Raw genomic sequence first — 19,590 nt, forward strand, 5'->3', positions numbered from 1 at the left:
CAGATTTGAGACCATTAGTTTTTTCCCCTCGAAATCAGACCATTGGTTTTATTTTGGTGATCGCGAAAAGAATAGATCACTTTATAATTTTTTTTGTTGGTTGATTATAGATAAATTTATGTTGATGTTAATATATTTGGTTTTTTTGGCTGTTTTAACTTCTAAGTAGGGTCAATATTTATCAAATGATATGTTATCTTGGTTTATTGTATATCTCGTCCTACCAAATACAATTATCCTATTAAAAAATTAAGAGTGATAACTTTTTTTCTAAAATATATAAAACCACAAAAAATTTAAAATCAAATACTTTAATTCTGTAAGAAAATATCTATTTGAATTTATAAACATATATAACTACAAAAACCGTCATCAACATCCTTCTTACTATCTTATTCACTTCATCCATGAGATTTATTGAAGAAATCAACAATCAAATTCTGACCTTGTGTATGGCATCAACAGGAAAAAACACCAAGATCCATGCGTTAGAAGATCATTTGTGCTTTCTTTCGATTTTAGTTTATCAAACCAACTGTGCTTTTTTAACATATAGTTATGCTATACTTTCAAAAATTCTAATTTTTCCTTTCTTTATAAATAATAAATTTTTGTTAATTAGTTCATATATTTCAAAACATAAAATATCTATATTAAAAGTACACATTTTTTTTTATAATTTTAGACAAAAACATCATTTACTAAAAAGATAATCAAAATTTTTTTGGTAGCTGATGAGAGTGAAATGAATTAGATCTTTGCTATTGAATTTTTTGAATTAAAAAAATGTATACTTTTGCGTTAAATTTTGAAAATATCTTATATTTTTTTTTTAAAAAAAAACTTCAAAACATAGATGTTTTGAAACAAAAAGAACACTAATTTCAGATTTAAACAAAAATAAAAAGTTGATATTTCCATAAGAATTTTCTTCAGAAAGTAAAATCGTTATATAAATATCCCATAAGTCATTGTAAGAACTAGGTTTTCTTATTTTTATTGAGGTAAATAATAATAACAATAGTAATATTATGAAGAAAAAAAAATAGAGGGTTGAAAATGATGAAGGTGGTGGTGGTGCAGAGAGGCCATAGAAAGAAAAACTAGCTGGCCAATTTACTCCCTGCAGCATCTGGCAATCTATTAGCCTTTCTTTAGATGGGACCTTCTTTGAGATTGAGATTGAGAGAAGAGAGAGAATAGTCCTCTCCATTTGATGGATCTGACTCACTGCTCCAAAAGATCACTCTCATTATTGAAAACACTTGTCAGTCCTTTTGGCCTCTTAGAGCATCATTAATGCAGAGACCCATATAGGTCTTTTATTCATTAGTTTAATATTATTTGAGCATAAATTTGAATTAGAAACTGTTTTTAGAGACCCTAATTTTTAGACAGTGCAATGGTAGAGACTGAAATGAGTCTCTTGGAATTTTTTTTTTTAATAAAGTTAATGAAATATGTATTATTAATAAGTAAAATTTATTTGATTAAAATACATGTAATACATTTAAATTAAAACAAATAAAACATACAATTTTTCATAAATACTGAAATATTATATTGAGTTAATCCAAATTTCTGTCTATGTAGATTAGTTTAGTATGTAGATTAGATTTTTATATTTTACATTTTTTAAACCCTGAATATTGAATTTCCATTGACAACACATAAAAGATTTATGGAGTTGTATGTTTTGAGAGAGTAATAGATTTTTTGCAAAATGGGCAAGATTTTTACGAGATGCAAAACTCTTGTTAGTCGATATTTTTTTTTGCAAAGCCCTTTAATATTTTTGAGACCAGGTCTTTTTGTCTTTTTTGTTAGTCGAGATGCTTTGTCTCTATGGCTGCAAGCCCCGATGAACGTCGTCTGCTATACTTGTGGCACTTCACTTCTCCTCTCCACTGCAGGTTTAAAGAACAAAACAGAGGAAGAGTGTTTTATTATCATCAAGCTAGGAGAAATGATCAAAGAAGGTTTAACATTTTAACAAAAACACAAAGCAATGTCATCATTACTTTTATTCCTTGTATGAGAATTACCGAGAAACTCTAGCATACTCAAGGTGGGAAAAAGAAGATCACTTGATAATTAACATAAGCAGGGGAAAATGTCTCAGTAGACCAAATGTCGTATGGTTTACTTTACTAAGTCAATGCATACTCAAAAGAAAGGGACTTACTTTCATTTTGTTGAACTCAAACCTCCGAAATAATTTTGTAGTTAAGTGATGCCACATGGAATTCTCGGTCATGCGAAATGAAGAACCTGCATGAATTACAAATATTAGTTGACTTGAATCTGCGAACTCAAGTAGGATATATTATCAAAGCACTTACTCAGGACACTCATCAAGCAAACGCTCGACTGAATCATCCAAGGGACGACCAAGCTTCCTCTCTTCTTCTTCATCTTCTCCTATAATCCTTAGCAAGCCTCTCAACGGTGTACACCTCAGGATTCTCTTTGTGCAATCTGTACATCTCAATCTTCTCAGAGTCCTTGATATAAGACCTTCTAGCTGCAGGCTCCTTGACTTGCTTCAACAACACACTCATCTCCATCATTCTCTGTTTGATCCCATCAACAAAAGCTCTGCTATGGCTATTATCTTGCTCAATCTCTTTGATCAAATCATCATACTCTTTCATTTCGTTAACCATTGAGACTTCTTTAGGACCCAATCTGCTCATTACATCGCCTGAATCAGAAGCGGTGTTCTTCTGATGCAGAACAGAGACACCATTGAAATGCTCCTTAGTCAGACCAAACGACCACATCGATTTAACGTCCCAATCAAGATCATCAGATTCTGTGTCGCCGAATGATCCTCCCGTTGGAATATCCCATCCATTATCATCGCCTTCGAATCCATCAGACCCTGATTTCCCTGAGTGAAACCCGAGGATAGATGTCTAGTGATTCTACTAAGGTTATACATATCTAAATGAAATCTCAAGTTTACAAAATCAATCCAATGTTGAGCCGCTGAAACAAAGCCAAAAATAGTAACTAACCACCGATAAACAAAATTAAAACACACACATACAAAAAATAGAAAACATTCTTAGCAGAGATTTTCGTATGAACAGATAAGAGGCATCAGAGATTTATCGAAAAATATAAAACAAATGAGAGAGGAGATTAGGGTTCATAATACTTATTTGAAAGCCTTCCCAAACGTCGTCGATTTCGGAGAACCTGCAGAGACAAATCGCGAACCGTTGGAAAATCGATCGGAGAAGTTGCAGAGACCAAACGATTTCAATCTTTTTCGTGGGAGAAGAAAGGAAAATGGGAGAAAATGAAATGAAAATACACAGTTTTTTTTTTTCCATTTCCTTTAGCCAACTAAACCCTGCCACGTGTAAGGTAGAAACGTCTCTACAAGTCGCCAAATAAGAGACGTTTTTGTCAAATGAGAGACGCTGACCCATTTTTTTAATAATTAGTTTCTGTTAGAAACGACCAAAATCTCTGCGTTAATGATGCTCTTAGGACCTCCTACCGATCTTGTTTTGTCTTCTTGATTATAGAGTTTAAAGGTTCAAATATTGACAGTGTTCTTGAAGTAATTATCAGAAACTGCAGTTAGATTAAAGAAATTCTTCAACATATCTTTTTAACTTAATTGACTAAAAACAGTTAATTTTGATGGATTGTTTTTAAAGAAAATTAAGTAATGTGACAGTATTCTTCGAAAAATCTATTAATTAATTTATAATTATCTTAATCACATACATTTCATCCGGTAGTACGTGAATAAATGTGTATAAAGACAAAATTATTATCTAATGAGATCCAACTCAAAATCTGGATATCTGAAAAATTTGGATTTGTATATCTTCATTTAAAGTTTCGAGTAATGGAACTAATTTGTTATCAACAAAAGAATATGATAAATATTGATTGCATTAAAATTTTAATTAATATAATTTTTATTTAGATTTTAAAATATCTTTTAAATTATTTTTTAGCATATTTAGTCTTGAGTTTCTGTAAATATCTAAACTCGAGATTTTAAAAACCCACATATCCAAATTCATACACTTGTGTAATTAAGATTTGGATATACAAAAATTTCATAACATCCTATTCATTTCCATCACAAACCCTTGAATAAGTATTATCACAATCAAGTAGATGACAAACTGAGTGTATAACTATTTTATCAAATATATTTGTGGAATGACATAATCTTATTTGATATGACAACACATAGGATGGTATCTTCAATCTTAATTGTGTTAATATTATATTATATTATATATAAAGGAAAAGACGTACACACTAATTGAACCAAATAGAACATTTTGACACATATACGTAGTAGCTTTTTGCAGTAATCGTAAGTTGTCAACTTTTCTTAGCGTATATATGTTCACTCATCAGTATTTCACCGAACTAAAAGATCATTATAACTCTTTGGATTAGTATTGCAGCTTCACCAAACTACTCAAAAGTTAAGGAATTCAACTTTTTGGATTAGACGTATTGCAGCTTCACAAATAGTAATCACGTAATTGTATAGAACTTTCATCACATACTTTTTTAGTTATCATATTCTGTGTTAAGCATAAATATGGATTGTGTTTTTGCTATGAATAGCAAAAAAAAAGAAAATTTTAGGGATGAGATTTGGAAAATGAAAGGAGACTGAGATAAAAAAAAGTACGAAGAAACAAAAGAGGGCCAAATCATTGTCCTTCTCCTTTGACCATTCCCCACCTTACTCTCTCTCTCTGATCCCATTTATTTACAATTTCATTATTTATTTTCCATTTCCATTATTATTATTTTGAAATGATACTTATATTACTTCCTTTAGATGAACCCAACTTTGTATAATTTCATTAACCAAGAAACTCGAACAGAGACCAAAACACCCAAATTTGTATAGTTTCACCAAGGGACTAAGGTAAAAAAAACCACAAAAATTAAACATGATATTTTGGAGACTAATTGGTACATAATTTTATCATGTGTTCCATCTAAAGCATGTCCAATTCCATCTAAAGCATGTCCAACCAAATTTCATGCTATATACTTACATACCAATATTTATATCAATCTCGAATTTTGTACTCCCTTTTGTTCTTGCTATATTTTGGTACGATCCAATCGTAGTGTTAGGATACAAAGAGAAGAAGTACAAAAATAAAAGGATAGAAATAAGAGTTTTGTGTATAATATGTTCTCATTCATTAATGATTGTTAGTCTCCGTATGAAGCTGTAAAAACAGTGTGTACTATACCGGTCAAATCCGGTCCTACTCTTTTTTTTTATAACCTTCTAATCCGGTCCTACTCATTATTTAACTGTCTTTGTATTTTTGTTTTGTTTTGTTTCTCTTACGAATTTTTACAAGTGTCCTTTTCGGCTCAATTTGGTTCGGTTTAGGCAAATTCGAAGTCCCTACTAATTCGTGTCCTTTTTAATCGACAAGTTCACATGAGCCTTCTTAAGACGAGCCTGACTCTGTTTGATCCAATGGGCCTAATTTACTAGTACTACAAAAAAAATTCAGCAATGAATTAGAGTTAAATTAATTTTTTTTTGGCTTTTAGAGCATTTCCAACCCAGCCCTTAAACCCTCAAATTTGAGGTTTTTTGTGCTCCAATCCAACCCTCAAACCCTCAAAATTTGAGGTTTGGAATAGTGAAACCTCAAATTTGAGGATCCACTATTCAGACCCTTAAAAAAACACTGTTTACTTTATTTTTTAGTCCTTCAAGTTTATATCTTATCAATAAACTTACATTTTATTATTCTTTTCATTTTAATCAATATAATTAGATATCTTATAAATATAAATATATTATTATAAATTTAAATATCATTAATAAAAATCAAATAAATACTTAATTTTTTTTTTGGTCGAAATAAATACTTAAAATTTAAAATTAAAATTACCAATAAAAAAGAAATATTACATAGCATTCTTATAATTAAACATAATAAAAAAATATCAAAACACACAAAGTAATTCAACACAAGATTTTAAAAACTATATAAAACATAAATATTACACAAAATAAACCAAAAAAAAATATATGTAATTTTATAATTTGATTTGTGTGTGTTTTATTTTCTATTTTATATATAATTTTATGTTATTATGAAATTTTTCTTTATATATATATATGTTTTATATTTATATAGAAATCATTATAGTTAATAATTATGAACATTGAAGACCATAATGTAAAATACAAACTTTTTTAAAAATAGATTTGAGGTTTTACCATTGGAGCAATACACCCTCAAACCTTCATTTTAGGGATTTGTCACCCTCAAAATAAAGGTCTGGGTTGGAGATGCTCTTAGTAGTGTATTAATATTTCAATTAAACCAAATCGAGAAAACTAACTTAGAAAAAAAAAAAAAATTCAAGTAAAATGTAATCAAACTAAATTAAAAAGATAATCTTGATTAAAAATTTAAAACACTTTACCATTTTTTTTCTTTTTTTAAAAAAAAACTAAAAGTAACATTACATGAAAAGTAAAAAAATTTAAAAACAACTTTCTATTTTGATCCAGTTTGTATAATTTCATTAACCAAGAAACTCGAACAGAGACCAAAACACCTTATCAATTGCAGGAACACGAGATGACGAGAATGGAATAATCTGGCGAAGCCCAAAACTTAAAGCAAACGCACAAAACAATCACAACTCAAAGCAATGAAAACTTCTTTGATCAAACCACATAAATTATGTACATCGATAAATAAATGCTGGTGAGTCTCAAGTTTTTGTTTCCTTTTAGTAATCGTAATCATTTCTCGTGAATTCTCTAGCGCAGAGTAGAGTAGAAAGGATGTTACCAACAAATAAACAAAAAAAAAGGTAAAAGAAATCACAGAGCCTCTCTCACTTGTAGAGATGATCCATGATACTCCTCAGCTTCACCACATCTACGCCTACAATCTCTGCTTTCTTCACGCCACCTTTGAAGAATTGCAGTGTTGGCTACATTCATTAATCATCGCAATGCACCATTAGATGGATCTCAAAAAGTTGGGTAGCAGTATAGAGCTCATACAGATTCAAAACTAATTCATGCTTGATCCTAGAATGTAGAGTAATCTTTCAAAGGAACAGAGGATGTTACCACAGCAGAGACATTCAACTTCCCAAGAGCATTTGATAGACCGCCCTACAAATATGCAAGAAACGCTTAATGAAACTTACATTGATACTTAGAAGAAGATGGGAAACAAAGAAAGAGCTTATATATGTGTCTCAACAGTGACTTATGTCATGTTTAAGGATGTAACATCAGTAACCAGTTACAGTAAGCAGAGTGTAACAATCTTTGTTTATACCTAAGACTTTCATTTGAGTCATACGATTGCCTTGTAGAAACCTATAAAGGTCATGCTAGTGAACATCGATATATAAATATATGCAAACATACCTCGTCAATGTCGACCTTATATGTTGTTACATCAGGATATTTCTTACTGAGCTCCAATATTACAGGAGCGATAAGCCTGCCTAAACTCAAATCACTAACACAAATTAATAAAGCTACTTGTAAGACTTACAATTATGAAACCAAACTTGCTTTCAGGGAGCTAACTTACAAGGTCCACACCAGGCGGCAGTGAAATAGAAAACTGAAGGCAAAGATCCATCTGAAAAAAGTGGATACATCAAGAAGAAGATACATACACTAAGCAAATCATTACAAGTGTGAAGTGGTTAACAAAGAAATCACAATGATTGTGTTTATTTACTTACCTTGAGCTTTGCTCAGTGCATTGTTGAAGTCCTTCTCCGATTTCAACACTACAAGCCCGGATCTATCTAAAAAAAATTTCAAGTTTTTCAGGGATCAGGGGATAAAATTAAAAGTCTTTTCTCTGCATAAGCAAATAACCCGATCATGTTTCTATGCAAAATCGACAGAAATTATACACAAAAGGCGACAATTAAGCCATTTACCTCCTGCTACAAAACAGAAGCTTCTTCGATCGGGAAGAGAAGTGTTTGAGAAGTTGAATTCAGTGGAAGCGTAAACTGTGGATGTAGCTATGAAGGAGTTTCTCGCAATCTGCAAAAGACAACGAGTTTGAGGATAATAAATCATGGATCGGACGGAATTGCACAGCGCCGAGAATCGGAGAGAGTTAGAGATAAGACCTGATGTAAAATAGACCAGTTATTCTTCATCGTCTCGAGTAGATCAACACAAAGCTTCTCTCTTTTCGCCGATTTTTTAGGGTTTCGAAATCCGATTTGCAGGTTTTCCTTTTTATTTTTCCCAGTGTTTCTCTCCCGCCGCACGACGAACTAAGCAAAAAGAAAATTACAAAATGACCCACACAAATTCTACCATTTCTAAATTAGCCCCGTAAAACCACATTTTTCAAGAAACGTCGACGTTTCCGAGACTATAAACCTTCTTTTGCCGGGAAACGCGATTTTGTGACGCGAAAGACAACGTTTTGTAACGAAAGAAGCTAAAAAAAACCGTACTCTTCGCTGTCAAAGCTCTCCAGAGAAACCTCCATAAACCCTAAAAACCTCGATCTTTCGCCGAAAATGCAGTTTCTTGCAAGATCTCTATCGAAATCAATAAGACCTTTTTCGAATTCAAGGGCTAGACAATCATGGGTTCTCTCTCAGAAATGTCATTCGAGCTTTTCCGCGACGAAAAGCCGCAGCTTTACTCGCGGAGGAAGCAGCAGTGAGGAATCGGAGTCAATAAAATCGCCGGAGTGGCCGAGGCCGACGGAGATACCGTACCAACCCAAAATCGCGAACTCTGCTGATTTGATTGGGTACGTGAACCAACCCATTCAATTCCACGCTAAGCCCGACGGAAGTTTCTGGGCAGGCACCGTCATTACGCATGGACCTCCTTCTGCTTCCGAATCGGAGTCGGACTTGGATTCAACTCATAAATTCTGGTTAGATTTTGATTTTTTTTTTTTTTTGCATGTTGTTGGTCTGTTGTGGTTTTGGAACTCAGAATTGTGGCTAAATCGAAGCTTTTAACTTTTATGCAATGAATTTGAAATTCGAATTTTTTTTTACTCTGAGATATTGATTTCTCATAGATTTGGTTCTTGTGGTAATACTAAGTTTCTGTGAGAATTATTTTGGATTCATGTGATTCTTTTGCTTATGCATTTCTGCATTCTGCTTGAAGGAGTTTTGCTGGATTTTGGCTGTTATGAAGTTGAAGTTGAAATGATTTTATTATGATGAAATGATATATTGTATTGATTCATTGATATGTTCTATACTCTATTATGATCGCTGTGAATATCAGGATTCCGGTAATATTTGAAGGGGATTTAGCTCATACTGCTAACTGTCATTTGAAGAAGAACGATCGGGTTTATATAACCGGACAGATTTTTGTAGATGTCAGCGAAGTATCTGGAGCAAAGCCTGATCAAGCATATGTTCATGTAAGCATCTAAATTTTACGCGTTGAAGAAAACAAAGAAGAGTAATCAGCTATTTTTTTATAACTCATGCTTCTTATAGTTTTGGAGTGACTCCTTGAAAGATTGGATTTTGGATTTTTATGTTGTTTATAAGTTTCCATTGTTGCTTCTCACATCAGGTAATGGCTCGTGATCTCCGCTACATTCAGGGTTCTAAACCCCTACCAAAAGTTTTGCCAGCATCAGATCAAAAGGAAGATGTGCTAAAGCATTCTGGTAAGTGTTCAAGCGCATCAATCTTGTTTCTTTTTTTCCTTTACGGGTTTGGCAATTTAAAACCGATGGCTAACCATGAACATTCATCTTCTTATTCTTAGCAAGCCTTAAAAAAAGAAGAGATTTTGATTGTTGGTATGATCTTATTGAAAAACCGGAAGAATGGTGTGATTACCGCGAAAGAAAACAGAGTGGATCGGTAACTGAAATTTCTCGAAGTAGTTTAATTTGTTCTATATATTCCGGTGATACATTTGTCAAAAGTGTTTAACTTTTTTCTTGATACCTCTATGTACAGGTAAATCCTAGACACCCTGATTTCAAGAAGAAAGACGGCAGTGTAGCGCTTTGGCTTAACAACGCTCCCAGTGATATATTGCCTAATCTTAAAGACGTGAATTTCGATGTTCCCGTTAGATCAAAATACGCAAAACAACCAAAGGGTAAGTAAATAAATAGTTTCTCTTACCGATGAATTCTTTAGTATTCTACGAATTGGAATGTTTTGTTTCTTCTCTGTATAACAATCTTGCTTATGTAAAAACATGTGAAGCCGGAGAGGAATCGTGGAAGGACTTGGTGGAAAACATGAATAAGTGGTGGGACAATAGAGAGGGCAAGGTAAAAAAAATGCCTTACCTTTAATCAATCATTTTTCAATGTATTTACCGCAGCCAAGTAATCATTTATATAACTCAAATCAATGCAGAGACATCCAAAATCTCCGGATTTTAAGCACAAAGAAACCGGTGTAGTTCTCTGGCTAAGTAATTCTCCAAGCTGGGTGATAGAGAGACTACCTCCTCCAAAGAGCAAAACAAGTGACAGCCACTGAGAAGAACAGAACAAGAGATGTTTTTACTCTAATTTTTTTGGGACATATGTAAAAAATATCTAAATTTATGTTAGATCCATTTTGAAAATATCCGGTTAGGGTTGGTGTAATTTGGTGGTTTTTTTATCCTTGTTTTTTGGTCTCTCTGGTTTTAAAACTTTTGATCCCGTGATTAAAAGCTAAAAGCTTATGAGTTGTTTCATATATCAAGAAAAAAGTTTATCCTCGACAAAACAATCATCGAGAAGAACAATAAGTAGCAATTGTGAAATTACAATATTCGTTTATACAAGGGAAACAATATTCGCTCAAAAATCTATTGAAAACTTTCGAAGACCAGAACTTAAAAAAGAAAACTCCTAAAAAACGATCACTAAAAATATACACCATCAAGCAAAAATAAAAAGAAAATGTCAGAAGTGGGATTTGAACCCACGCCCTCTTTCGAAGACCAGAACTTGAGTCTGGCGCCTTAGACCACTCGGCCATCCTGACAACTACGTCGAATTATTTCAAAATTAAAGTTATAAATGCATTTTGATAGTTGGCGGAAATATACAATTTGCCAAAGTTAAGGGATTTTACACAATATTACACAAGAAAGGTCCTTTTTCTATAAATACAAAAGAGAGTAACCGAAAATAATTAATAATAAAACGTCACAGAATCTGGAGAGATCGCAGAAGAAATTGAGAAAACGCTTTGTGCGAATACAAAAAACCCTAGCAAGCGGAAGGAGACAAAGAACGAGAATTGGAGAGGGAAAGTTTTCAATAGATTTTTGAGAGACTTACGCTGATCAATCGTGAATTAAACACAGAGTGAGGAGAAAGGTCTAGTGATGGGGAAGAAGAAGAAGAGAGCGACGGAGAAGGTTTGGTGCTATTACTGCGACAGAGAGTTCGACGACGAGAAGATTCTTGTGCAGCACCAGAAAGCCAAACACTTCAAATGCCATGTCTGCCACAAGAAGCTGTCTACAGCTAGCGGCATGGTGATTCATGTCCTCCAGGTTCATAAAGAGAATGTTACAAAGTATGCGCTTCTTCTTTATCCCTCCATATCCCTTTGTGTGTGTGTGTGTGTGTGTTAGCTTAATTTGGATCTCAGGATTGATGCCTCTATGATTTTGTGTTAGAGATCGGTTTCTGTTGAATGCCCGAACCTACTTTTGTTTGATGGTTTGAATCGGATGAATGTGCATGTTTACTGGGAATTAGAAAATTTTGAATCTTTATTGCATTAGCTCTTTCATGGGTTTGGTTAATTTTGTTCAAGTTTGTTCATAAGCCCTGATTTGTGCTTCTCTGTGTGCAAATTTTTGGAGAGAAACATTCTTTTGGTTGGTAGGTTTCCTAGGACACATTCTTTTGTTCAATGTGTTTGCATACTGAATTTGAAGTTTCGATTTTTTTGGTCTTACTTTGCTTCGTTTGGTTAAGTAAGTCATTCAAGTTGGAGGAGACCTAAGGTAGAAGAAGGGTTTAGGGAAACATTAACCCTTGTTAGTTTCATTCCTTGGGGTTGCAGAGATGCACAATTATTTAGTTCCCACTTCTTCTGATTCCATTACACTGCTAACTTTAATATATTTTCATTTTTCCCACTAGGGTTCCTAATGCTAAGGATGGTCGAGATTCAACTGATATTGAAATATACGGAATGCAAGGGATTCCACCCGATGTCTTGGCTGCTCACTACGGAGAAGATGGTAAGGAGCTGAGTTATATTGTTTAAATATCACTTATCAGCCATTGTATAAGAGAAGTAGCGCAAGAAGGTTTCTTCATCAAGCGCTATGGATCTATTGCATCTAATGGTCATAAACTCGTCTTTATTTTGCATGCAGTTTTTGCTCTTTTGAAGTAATTGTATACTATATATTGTGCTGCCTCAACAATGCATATGGTACCTTTTGAACTGAAGTTATGTTTTCTGCAGAGGAAGAATCTCCAGCCAAAGTTGCAAAAATTGAAATTCCTTCCGCCCCTCTTGGTGGTGCAGTTCCTAGACCATATGGAATGGTATATCAACCTCAACAAGTACCTGGTGCTGTGCGACCTATGTATGTACTCTGTATTCTTTCTCTTTCCCCGACTTGTAGAATATTTAGATGTTGTCTTTGTTTTCTTTAGTTCATTCTGATCCTTGCTAAATGATGGGTAAAGATTTCTTCTTTTGTTCTCTAGCTAGTTTTATTGGTTTCCTGGTTCTACAATTTGATGCACTGAAGCCACTTTTATCCATAGTTCTTTGTTTCCTTAGTTCATTCTCGAGATTGTCCAAGATAGAATTCTGTCTCAGAACTGTACTACTTTTGTTCCTCTTCAAGACCACAAGAGCGCCGTAGTAAACAGTTTCTTGTAATAGTTCCTTATCTTAAAATTTTGTATAACTCATATCGTTATTGTGTCAACAGGTATTATCCCGGTGCTCCTATGCGTCCTCCTGGTCCTGGATGGCCTATGCCTCCTCCCCGTCCACAACAATGGTATCCACAAAATCCTGCAGTTCCTCCAGCTGCCCATGTAGGCTATCGACCACAACCACTTTTTCCTGTTCATGGTATGGGGATGACTATGCCAACGTCATCTCCTGTAGTCAGTGGAGTTACTCCTCCTGGAATTCCTTCATCATCACCTGCAATGTCGGTTCCTCAACCTCTGTTCCCTGTTGTGAATAGCAGCACTCCTTCTCAACCTTCACCATTTTCTGCTTCTCTTCCCGTTGGCGTGGCTCAGCAACCGTCTCCTGCGGATGCCACCGTAGGATCAGTTAATGCATATCCGCCTAACAATTCTTTTCCAGGTTCATTCTTATGTTCTTAGAATCGATTGCTTACATTTGGTTCATCTGTTTCGTGTCAAAATTTAATCTCTCTTTTATGCTGTTTCGCAGCGGGTGGGACGCATACTCATTCGTATGCCTCTGGTCCAAACACCAGCGTTCCTTCAATTGGTCCACCTCCTGTAATTGCAAATAAAGCTCCTAGCTCTCAGCCTAATGAGGTCTATCTTGTATGGGATGATGAAGCGATGTCTATGGTTAGTTTCCTCCTGTGTCTTTTATATTGCTGTCGTTTGAAGAATTGCCATTGACGAAATCAATTGCTTTTCGATCTGACATATATCTCTGTAACCGCAGGAGGAAAGAAGAATGTCCTTACCGAAATACAAGGTGCATGATGAAACCAGCCAGGTAAGTTCTGAATTAACCCTTTTTTAAAGTTAAGGAGAGTTTGCTTTGCACGTCTAACCCATTCGGTAGGCTTCATTTATGCTATTTTTATTTCAGATCCTATTGTTTCTGTGCTAAGAGGTACCTCTATAAATTCAGTTTGTAGTTTAATCCCTTAGAGTATGAGAAGGACATGTAGTAATTGAATTTAGAATGGTATCTATAGTAGCTTGCGATAAGTAGTGAAGAAAATCACGTATGTAACTGCTCGTTTTTCAATATATGTTCCTCATTCTCTTGTATTGTAATAAAAAAATTGTGGGGATTGGTTCCACAAGATCATACTCAACAGGTTTGGTTTCAAACCCAGGTCAGCTCCTTTTATATTCTTAACTTTGCGAAGTTTGCAGAATCACTGTCTCAGGGAATATAAAAAGAGAACTCTTTGCTGCCCGTTCATGTAAAGCATCCAACTTTCTTACTCAGAACCGAGTTTGTTCCTTTTGAAATTGTTGTTGCAGATGAACTCGATAAATGCAGCCATAGACAGACGAATCTCAGAGAGTAGGCTCGCTGGGCGGATGGCATTTTAGAGTTTGGCACGGCACCAAACGTGTCTCGAAGAAAGCTTTCAAGAATCATCTATAAGATAGGCGATGATGATGATGATGAGCTTTTGTTCCAACTCTTCACTCACATTTATTCAGATTTTCAGAAACTGCATTTGTGATCTGATTTTGAGTCATTAATATCTATCTGTTGTAATATTTAGCCAGGTGAGTTAGTTACCCATTGCATTATTTTTGAGACCTCAGGGATGCTTTTCAAAAGCTTAGTTTTTTTTTTTTTTTTGTCGTTGGAGACTTGGAGGAAGAAGTTTAGTCACTTATTTCGTCTGAATTTACTATCAATTAACATAAAATAAAATACAGTATACAGATTCGCTCAAAATCCTTGCATCATGTTAACTATGTAAGACGCCAATATCTATATTTTCATTGATACAAAGTTAAATCTCAGTTAACTGATCTTTTTTTTTTGTATCGAGTGCTCATTTGAAACTCAAAATGTGGAATGTCTACTAATCTATCAATTTCAAAGTTAGGGATGTAAAATGGATATTGTCAAACAAAGAAGGGGCTATCTGTAATATTTCATTACTTTATCGCCACTTCCGCTCGCTTTCCCCAAAAAAAAGAGGAAAAAAAAACTAAAATGTCGTAAAGTAAACCTCTAAAACCCTCGAGGCCTCTGCTGTTACATTTCGTCAAAAATCTGAGCTTTGCGCGAGATTGCTACTTCGCCATTGTTGCTAAAATGAAAGCTTTTAGATCTCTACGAGTACTAATTTCAATCTCACGAACTACGACGACACCTCGCAGTAACTCCCATCTGCCTCACAACTTTCTCCGCCGGTTTTACTCGGCGCAGCCGAATCTAGACGAACCCACTTCCGTCAACGAAGACGGACCCATCAGCGACTCCATTTTCGATAGCAGTCAATACCCAATCCCTGGAATCGAAGATTCCCCTTCAGTGAAAAAGCCAAAGCAACCCAATTGGGATAAAGGGTACAGGGCAAGAGTAGAGAAAGAGTTGTTTCCGAAAGAGACCACCGAAAAAGGTAAATTGAAAATCCCAGAAGAAGAGAGTTCCGAAGAAGAAGAAGAAGAGGATAGTATCGATAGGTCTAGGATCCTCGCCAAGGCTCTATTGGAGGCGGCGCTTGAGTCGGCTGATGAAGAACTCGGTGAAGGTGAGGTTAGAGAAGAAGATCAGAAGTCGCTTAATGTCGGAATCATCGGCCCACCAAACGCCGGAAAATCTTCCCTGACTAATCTCATGGTTCGATTGTTTCCTCTTTTTTTACATTTCTGCTTGGTCTTTGAGAATCATTCTTACATTTAAATTGTTGATCAAAGGAGTCATTGTGTATATGTTTATGCAAAAATTCGTTCTTTATTGGTTGAATTTGGGCTTTATGTGCTGCCAATGACTCTTCTGGAATCCTAAGTTTGCTTAAATTTTGGATTTTTAGTGTGATTTTGTCCTTATGTTGAGAATCTTGCTTACGGTTTTTAAGCTTGTGTGCAGGTTGGTACAAAGGTTGCTGCTGCTTCCCGGAAGACCAACACGACGACCCATGAAGTGTTAGGAGTATTGACAAAAGGAGATACACAAGTTGTAAGTTTTCTCTTATATCTTTTGCATATATAAAGCACACGTTATGGTTTTTAAGTATTGAGATTGAATTTTTAGTGTTGAATACGATCATTTGAAGTTTAGAGTAGTTAATTTTGTGTTTGGAAACAACCTTGCAGTGTTTCTTCGATACTCCGGGTCTAATGTTGAAGAAAAGCGGATATGGTTACAAAGACATCAAGTCTCGTGTGCAAAACGCTTGGACTTCGGTTGACCTATTTGATGTACTCATTGTTATGTTTGATGTCCATAGGCATCTCACGTGGTTAGTCATTTGCTCGTTTGTGTACATTATCAGCTTCCACGTATTTTCTTGACAATGCTATCTTGCAACTTAGAGTAGTTTAGTTAAGAGCATCAAGTGGTGCTTCTTGTGGTGTGCTTACTAGCATCAAGCTTGAGAACCGTAAACCGATGGAAACGCTCATCTATTTCTTTCTTTAAAAAATGACTAAATGGACTTGTTTTGCGCATTGGCAAGAAGAAATAGAGTTCCCTCAAACTTAATTTGTAGTTTCTGAATTCTGGATGGTGTTTGATTGATACATTCCGGACTGTATGACTGTAGTTTTGCGTAGTTTGTGAAGTCTATTTTCTATTTGATTGATATAGTCCGGATTCAAGAGTGGTACGCTTGATCAGATACATGGGAGAGGAAGCAAACCCAAAACAAAAGCGCATTTTATGTATGAACAAAGTTGATTTGGTCGAGAAAAAGAAAGATCTGTTGAAAGTTGCTGAGGAGTTCCAAGATCTTCCGGCATATGAAAGGTAGATAAGATATACACCTGACTCTGTTTAATAAAAACGAACAGGGAAGTCTCTTGAATTGCAACTGAAAAAAAATGATGGTTTTTCTGTTCTGTTTGGTGTTCTAGGTACTTCATGATATCAGGACTTAAGGGATCTGGAGTTAAAGATCTTAGCCAATATTTAATGGATCAGGCAGTAAAAAAGCCATGGGAAGAAGATGCATTCACCATGAGTGAAGAAGTCATGAAGAACATCTCTCTTGAAGTTGTTAGAGAGAGATTACTAGACCATGTTCATCAAGTAATTATATAACCTATACTTGCATAATCTTATGCATTCGTTTCCGCCTATTCCAAGATGACAAATTACACGATTCAAAACATATTATAGGAAGTCCCGTATGGCGTGGAGCACCGGCTAGTGGACTGGAGAGAGCAGCGAGACGGGTCTCTGAGGATCGAACAGCATCTCATCACTCCTAAACTTAGCCAACGCAAGATTCTTGTGGGCAAGGGCGGGTCCAAGATCGGGTAAGAGCAAATAAGATCACAGGCTGGTTCAAAATCCACTCTTTGACTAATCTCGTGACTGATATTTTTGTGACCGATGCTACTTTTGCAGGAGGATTGGAATGGAGGCCAATGAAGAACTCAGGAGAATAATGAACCGAAAAGTTCATCTCATTCTCAAGGTATTGCTCAAGTGAAACCGTTCTCCGAAGACAATAGTTTTTTTGTGTTTCGACGGATTTAGGATTGGGTTTGTACACGATTCGATATCTGTTTGTATATGGTGTTGTCAAAGATTAGACATTGACATTAGAAATATAAACTTTACTACAAACCAGACAGGATCACAATAATAAGACAAAGCAACAGAGTTTTGGACAAAAACACAACAAGCATTCTTAACACCAGAAGTTTAAACGACACGTAGTCTCTCAACTATAAGTCTGAAAACTAACAGGCTCCAGGAAATGGAAGTGTTAACTGATCAAGAAGACTAACCACCGGCGTAGTAAGCACCGGGTCATATGCAAAACCCTGCAGCACCTCTCCGTCTGAACCACCACCGCCGACATTGCCGCCGGAGTAAGAACACGGTGGGACCCACAACCAACTTTTTCTCACCATATCAAACAGCAACTGCAGTGAAGTCCTTCTTAACACAATCATTACAAACTCTTGATTTCCGACACACTCGAATCCTTTTCCGCCTTCTTCCGCTGCGAACTGTGTGTAGAGTGGCTGAGGCATCCGTTCGATCTCAACCCACGTGGCGTTATCTTGTTGCAAACTCCAAAGCCTAAGGCTTTTGGGAACGTTAAGCTTGCTTTTCTCAACGGCTGCTACGAGAACAAGCTTTCCTTTGCTCTCTAACAAGCTTGGAGATCGGAGAAACCTCCTCATCGGAGCTTGAATCTTGATCCACCGGTTTCCGGTAACCTCATAGGACAAAACGCTAAAAGGGCTGTAGTTCATACAGTAAAACTTGCCTTGCACGTAAACCATCTTACCAGATTCCAAGCTACAAAGCCTTGGCAAAGAAGAAGTCATCGCCCAAAGAGAGAAGAATCCGCCAGCATCGACATGGAAACTCTCCGAGGAAAGGTTTTTCACGGCGTAAGGAGATATGAGATCGTCTCCAGCGACGGTAACATCAATGGAAGTTGGTGTTACTGAGAGACCTATCGAAGGGAAAAGCCTTGGCCTTGACATTGGTGGTAACTGACTCACGGATCCAATAAGAGGGTTACATAAGAGAATGGTTTTAAGACCAGCTTCTTCAGAGACCCAACTCACTAACCCTCCTGATGATCCTGAAGGATAAAACCCCGAAGGGATATATGCAAAAGAGAGACGGTACCATCGGATTTCATTAGGATCAAACAAAAAGCCTTCAGCTTTGTTGGAATCATCATCAACGTTTGTTCCTCCTCTTTTGTAAATGTAGCTTTTCAGAGTTTTGTGTTTGAAGAAGAGGAAACAGTTGTGTCGAAGAGGAAGTAGTTGAAGATATGTCTCGAGGAAAGCGCTGGAGAAAAGAAGACCGTAGAATCTCTTGCAGACGCAACGTGACCGGAAAAATGCCGGAGGTGGAAGAAAAGCGATGATACGGTCAAGAAGCGTAGGAGGTAGCTTGCTCCAAATCCGACCGTCCATCCATTGACCGGAGCTTGAATCTGTGGTTGTGCTTGTCGTTGTGCTACTGTTGCTGCTACTTGTGAAGGTGTAAGAGAAAGGTAAGGTTAAAGATGGGTTATTAATGAACACATTTGTATCCATTTTGTTGTTTAGGCTTTAAAGTATTTATGAAAGATTTGGTGAAAAGGGTTTTGGATTTTTCTTTGTCTGAAATGGATTTGGAGTTTTGTTCTTGTGTTGGGAGAAGGGAGAATTAATTTTTATGATTTTTGAGGAAGGTTTTTGTGAAAGTTATGCAAAAAAAAAGTTATGCAAAACCCATTGTTGGAAAAGAGGCAAAGATCATATGTATAGCTTTTGAAGAAAAAGGTAACAAATAGGAGATAAAGTTGTTCTCTCTGCTCTTTCTCTACTTCTTGCATGGGTTTTTGATATGTTCTGGACTTGAACAGAGTAAAGTGGCATATATAAAAGAACAACTGATATTTAAACATAGGTAAATGAAAGATGGTAAAAGTAAAAACAAAGGTAAAAGAAAACGTTCATTACATATATATATATATATATATATAAGTATAATCAAACCCAAAATAAATAGATAAATAACGTATTTCTTTATTGTTTAAAAGGTATAGTAGTAACTTCTTGTTTCTGAAAGTTTTCATGATATAATATGTGATGAATTGTGAATTATTTTTTTAAGTTGATAGCTTATGTAAGTTCTTTTTATTTATGTGTTTACAAAAAGAAAAGGTAAAAATCGGGTTGAGGTTTGGTATATTAACATTAAAAA

General features: G+C 35.5%; 5 protein-coding genes, 1 non-coding gene and 1 pseudogene across 6 annotated transcripts; 3 read left to right on the forward strand and 4 right to left on the reverse strand.

Moving 5' to 3' along the window:
- Positions 1-1,778: 1,778 nt before the first annotated feature.
- LOC18991972 lies at positions 1,779-3,290 on the reverse strand (annotated as a pseudogene).
- Positions 3,291-6,687: 3,397 nt separating this feature from the next.
- LOC18991973 (thioredoxin O2, mitochondrial) lies at positions 6,688-8,338 on the reverse strand. The gene is made up of 7 exons (XM_006415317.2): positions 8,155-8,338; positions 7,957-8,065; positions 7,753-7,818; positions 7,596-7,646; positions 7,427-7,506; positions 7,121-7,165; positions 6,688-6,978 (listed from the first exon to the last, which is right to left on the reverse strand). Exons 1-7 carry the CDS (start codon positions 8,182-8,184, stop codon positions 6,880-6,882), a joined length of 480 nt encoding a protein of 159 aa, XP_006415380.1. The 5' UTR covers positions 8,185-8,338; the 3' UTR covers positions 6,688-6,879.
- Positions 8,339-8,448: 110 nt separating this feature from the next.
- LOC18991974 (protein OSB4, chloroplastic) lies at positions 8,449-10,739 on the forward strand. The gene is made up of 7 exons (XM_006415318.2): positions 8,449-8,924; positions 9,290-9,431; positions 9,590-9,686; positions 9,788-9,885; positions 9,985-10,129; positions 10,240-10,307; positions 10,396-10,739. Exons 1-7 carry the CDS (start codon positions 8,557-8,559, stop codon positions 10,519-10,521), a joined length of 1,044 nt encoding a protein of 347 aa, XP_006415381.1. The 5' UTR covers positions 8,449-8,556; the 3' UTR covers positions 10,522-10,739.
- Positions 10,740-10,932: 193 nt separating this feature from the next.
- Positions 10,933-11,016, reverse strand: TRNAL-CAA. The gene has a single exon. It is a non-coding gene; the product is annotated as a tRNA-Leu (tRNA).
- Positions 11,017-11,188: 172 nt separating this feature from the next.
- On the forward strand, positions 11,189-14,544 carry LOC18991975 (protein SUPPRESSOR OF FRI 4). The gene is made up of 7 exons (XM_006415320.2): positions 11,189-11,556; positions 12,132-12,232; positions 12,463-12,586; positions 12,941-13,329; positions 13,420-13,565; positions 13,666-13,719; positions 14,220-14,544. Exons 1-7 carry the CDS (start codon positions 11,363-11,365, stop codon positions 14,289-14,291), a joined length of 1,080 nt encoding a protein of 359 aa, XP_006415383.1. The 5' UTR covers positions 11,189-11,362; the 3' UTR covers positions 14,292-14,544.
- A 413-nt stretch (positions 14,545-14,957) lies between these two features.
- LOC18991976 (GTP-binding protein ERG) lies at positions 14,958-17,496 on the forward strand. Its single transcript, XM_006415321.2, has 7 exons — positions 14,958-15,543; positions 15,793-15,882; positions 16,020-16,165; positions 16,513-16,671; positions 16,779-16,953; positions 17,044-17,183; positions 17,275-17,496. The coding sequence occupies exons 1-7, from the start codon at positions 15,016-15,018 to the stop codon at positions 17,357-17,359; spliced, it is 1,323 nt and encodes a 440-aa protein (XP_006415384.1). The 5' UTR covers positions 14,958-15,015; the 3' UTR covers positions 17,360-17,496.
- A 116-nt stretch (positions 17,497-17,612) lies between these two features.
- LOC18991977 (protein UNUSUAL FLORAL ORGANS) lies at positions 17,613-18,938 on the reverse strand. The gene has a single exon (XM_006415322.1). The coding sequence runs from the start codon at positions 18,936-18,938 to the stop codon at positions 17,613-17,615; it is 1,326 nt and encodes a 441-aa protein (XP_006415385.1).
- Between the last annotated feature and the right edge of the window lie 652 nt (positions 18,939-19,590).

Source organism: Eutrema salsugineum, unplaced genomic scaffold (genome assembly GCF_000478725.1).
Source record: "Eutrema salsugineum unplaced genomic scaffold, Eutsalg1_0 scaffold_5, whole genome shotgun sequence".
Taxonomy (NCBI): Eukaryota; Viridiplantae; Streptophyta; class Magnoliopsida; order Brassicales; family Brassicaceae; genus Eutrema; species Eutrema salsugineum.

Excerpts from the sequence above, each read along its gene's own strand:
- LOC18991973 (XM_006415317.2), bottom strand. The coding sequence starts at position 8,184 with ATGAAGAATAACTGGTCTATTTTACATCAG. Across the intron at positions 7,647-7,752 it reads TGCACTGAGCAAAGCTCAAG|ATGGATCTTTGCCTTCAGTT; the intron begins GTAAGTAAATAA and ends CACTTTTTTCAG. Across the intron at positions 7,166-7,426 it reads ATAAGGTCGACATTGACGAG|GGCGGTCTATCAAATGCTCT; the intron begins GTATGTTTGCAT and ends GCATATTTGTAG.
- LOC18991974 (XM_006415318.2), top strand. The coding sequence starts at position 8,557 with ATGCAGTTTCTTGCAAGATCTCTATCGAAATCAATAAGACCTTTTTCG. Across the intron at positions 9,432-9,589 it reads CTGATCAAGCATATGTTCAT|GTAATGGCTCGTGATCTCCG; the intron begins GTAAGCATCTAA and ends TTCTCACATCAG. Across the intron at positions 10,130-10,239 it reads ATACGCAAAACAACCAAAGG|CCGGAGAGGAATCGTGGAAG; the intron begins GTAAGTAAATAA and ends AAACATGTGAAG.
- LOC18991975 (XM_006415320.2), top strand. The coding sequence starts at position 11,363 with ATGGGGAAGAAGAAGAAGAGAGCGACGGAGAAGGTTTGGTGCTATTAC. Across the intron at positions 11,557-12,131 it reads CATAAAGAGAATGTTACAAA|GGTTCCTAATGCTAAGGATG; the intron begins GTATGCGCTTCT and ends TTTTCCCACTAG. Across the intron at positions 12,587-12,940 it reads CCTGGTGCTGTGCGACCTAT|GTATTATCCCGGTGCTCCTA; the intron begins GTATGTACTCTG and ends TTGTGTCAACAG.
- LOC18991976 (XM_006415321.2), top strand. The coding sequence starts at position 15,016 with ATGAAAGCTTTTAGATCTCTACGAGTACTAATTTCAATCTCACGAACT. Across the intron at positions 15,883-16,019 it reads CAAAAGGAGATACACAAGTT|TGTTTCTTCGATACTCCGGG; the intron begins GTAAGTTTTCTC and ends ACAACCTTGCAG. Across the intron at positions 16,166-16,512 it reads GTCCATAGGCATCTCACGTG|TCCGGATTCAAGAGTGGTAC; the intron begins GTTAGTCATTTG and ends TGATTGATATAG.
- LOC18991977 (XM_006415322.1), bottom strand. The coding sequence starts at position 18,938 with ATGGATACAAATGTGTTCATTAATAACCCATCTTTAACCTTACCTTTC.